At 55.6% G+C, this 3,168-nt stretch overlaps 1 protein-coding gene across 1 annotated transcript in view; it reads right to left on the minus strand.

Moving 5' to 3' along the window:
* LOC122191879 (maestro heat-like repeat-containing protein family member 1) overlaps positions 1-2,396 on the minus strand; it is a gene marked incomplete at its 3' end in the record, with an annotated part of 3,542 nt that extends 1,146 nt beyond the window's left edge. The window contains exons 1-2 of the mRNA XM_042892283.1: positions 2,275-2,396; positions 154-305 (exon numbers count right to left, since the gene is read on the minus strand). Of these exons, the coding sequence (XP_042748217.1) occupies positions 154-305; positions 2,275-2,365 (243 nt within the window). The remainder of the gene's footprint in view (positions 1-153; positions 306-2,274) is intronic.
* Positions 2,397-3,168: the final 772 nt, after the last annotated feature.

Below are 3,168 nucleotides of genomic sequence, written 5' to 3' on the forward strand. Positions count from 1 at the left end.
ACTCAACACCAACCCATCCCTACTGACCACATCCCCACATTTCTGCAACACCTCCGGGGACGGTGACCCCACCACCCCCTGCGCAGCCCATGCCAGCACCCAATTGCTGTTTTGGGGGCGAAATCGTCCCTAATTTCTCTCCTTGGCCCACACCTTGGGCTCCCGGTGCTGCAGCCAGCTGTTGAAGAGCACCTCGTAGGCGCTGAAGATCTCGTTGCAGAAGGTGTCCTTCCTGACCGTGGGGTCGGGGGCCTGGTCCAGGTTGGCCACGTACTCCTGGATGCTCTCACTGAAGTGCTGCAGGGCTGCAAAGCAGAGCGTGGGCTCAGGTCAGTCCTCGGGTCCATCCAGGGGCAATGGGTGTTGGGTGGGTTGGGTGCTTAAAGATCACAGAACTGGGGAATGGTTGGGTTGGGAAGGTCCTGAAAGGTTACAGAGCTGTGGAATGGTTGGGTTGGAGGGGTCCTTAAAAATCACAGAACCACAGAAGGGATGGATTGGAAGGATCCTTAAAGATCACTGAGCCATGAGATGGTTGGGTTGGAAGGGTCCTGAAAGATCACAGAACCATGGGATGGTTGGGTTGGAAGGATCCTTAAAGATCACAGAACCATGGGATGGGTGGGTTGGAAGGGTCCTGAAAGATCACAGAACCATGGGATGGTTGGGTTGGAAGGGTCCTGAAAGATCACAGAACCATGGGATGTGGGTGGGTTGGAAAGTTTCCGAAAGGTCATGGAAGCATTGAATGGGCTGGGAGGGTCCTTGAAGGTCATACAGCCATGGGATAACAGAACAGGTTGGATTGGAAAGGTCCTTAAAGATCAAAGAACTGCAAGAGTGCGTTGGGGTGGATATTTTGCTCCCTTATTGCCAAGTGCACAGCTGGGCTTCTCCAGCTGCGGCATCCTCTGCCCCACAACAGCTCCCTGGGTGCTGCCCCACCGGGTTCCGATGCCCCACAGCACTCAGGCTCCTCCTCTTTGCTGGCTGCCTCCCAGCCACCAGAGCGGGGCCTACAGCAGAGGATGGGGTGCTGGTACAGGGGTGGAGGTACAGGGGGAACGGCTTGAACCCAAAAGTGGGGAGATTTGGGGTCAGACGTGGGGAAATCCTTCAGCCAGAGGCGGTGCAGCCCCAGCACTGCTGCCCGGAGCTGTGGGTGCCCCAGCCCCAGAGGTGCCCCAGGCTGGGGGTGGGCACTGGGCAGCCTGAGCTGGGGGCAGCCAGCCCACGGCAGCGGTGGGGCTGGGGGTCCCTTCCATCCCAACCACGCTGCGGTTGTGTGATCTGTAAGGACCCTTCCAACCCAACCGTTCTGTGGTTGTGTGATCTGTAAGGACCCTTCCAACCCAACCGTTCTGTGGTTGTGTGATCTGTAAGGACCCTTCCAACCCAACCCTTCCAACCCAACCATTCTGTGGTTGTGCGATCTGTAAGGACCCTTCCATCCCAACCATTCTGTGGTTGTGTGATCTGTAAGGACCCTTCCAACCCAACCCTTCCAACCCAACCATGCTGTGGTTGTGTGATCTGTAAGGACCCTTCCAACCCAACCCTTCCAACCCAACCATTCTGTGGTTGTGTGATCTGTAAGGACCCTTCCAACCCAACCATTCTGTGGTTGTGTGATCTGTAAGGACCCTTCCAACCCAACCCATTCTAACACTGCACGATTCCATGATCTTCAAGGGCCCCCCCCATCCCAACCATTCCATGGTTCTGTGACCTTTAAGGACCTTTCCAACCCAACCATCTCACAGCTCCATCGTTTTCAAAGACTCTTCCCGTGCAAACTCATTTTATGGCTCTGTAATCTTCGAGGACCCTTCCAACTCAATCACGCCACAGCTCCGTGATCTTTAAGGTCTCTTCCAAAGCAAGCGTTCTGTTCTTTATGATCTTTAAGGACCCTTCCAACCCACCCACCCCATGGCTCTACGATGCACAGGGGCACCCACAGTTCTACCAGGTGCTCGGAGCCCCATCCCATGACCTGGAACATCTGCAGGGACGGAGCACCAGCACACCGCAGTCAGTCTGCGTCAGCGCCTCGCTGCCCAGAAACCTTTCTACCTTTTATGCAATCTCAATCTCCCCTCTTTTAGAGCAAAACTCTTTGTCCTTGTCTGTGATCTGATGGTTCCACCCCTCCTGGAGCCATCCCTGCCCCTGGGCACCCAAGAGCACCGCTCCCTACCACTTCCCTATCCAAGAAGTGCCCCAAATCCCCCCAAACTCCCCACCGTATTGAGAGAAGCAGAGCAGCCTTACCGTAGCAGAAGACAGACTTCATGTGGTCCTGCTTGGCCATCCCCAGCATGGGCAGCATGGTCCCCAGGATGGAGTTGAGGAAAGGCACCATCCCGAACACTGCGGGAGGAAACGCGGAGCTGTGGGTGCCCCACACCTGGAGGTGCCCGAGGCCATGGATGGGGGCCCTGGGCAGCCTGAGATGGTGGGGGGCAGCCAGCCCATGGCAGAGCTAGGGGGTCCCTTTCAACCCATCTTGTGGTTGTATCATCTTTAAGGACCCTTCCAACCCACCCGTGCCATGATCCTATGATCTTTAAGGACCCCAGTATACGGTGAGCACCCAACGTTCACCCAGTGCCAAGCTAACACCGATCCAAAAGCAACCCAACACCAACCCAGCACCAACCCAACACTAATCCAACACTGATCCAACACCAACCCAGTGCCAACACCAAACCAATGCCAACCCTGTGCCAGCCTAACACCAAATCGATGCCAATCCAACGCCAACCCAACGTCAACTCAATGCTGACCCAAGGCCAACAGCACCGACGAAACAACATCAACCAACCCAACATCAACTCAGTGTTCAACCGAGTGCCGAAGCAACGCAGACCCAACGCCAATCCCAACGCCAACTCAGTGCCAACTCAGCACCAACCAAACACCGACCCGACGCTGATCCAGCACCAAACTAATGCCAATCCAAAACCAATCCAGTGCCAACCCAACGCCAATTCAGCATCAACCAAACTCCAACACAATGTCAACCCAAAGCCAACTAAATGCCGAGCCAGTGCCAACCCAGCACCGAACCAATGCCAAGCCAATGCCAATCAAGCACCAACCCAGCGCCGACCTTGTGCTGACCCAACATAACCCAATGCTGATCCAATATCAACCCAACACCAA

The sequence above is a fragment of the Lagopus leucura genome, unplaced genomic scaffold (assembly GCF_019238085.1).
Source record: "Lagopus leucura isolate 7727_CA_CO unplaced genomic scaffold, USGS_WTPT01 34410-0_obj-0_obj, whole genome shotgun sequence".
Lineage (NCBI taxonomy): Eukaryota > Metazoa > Chordata > Aves > Galliformes > Phasianidae > Lagopus > Lagopus leucura.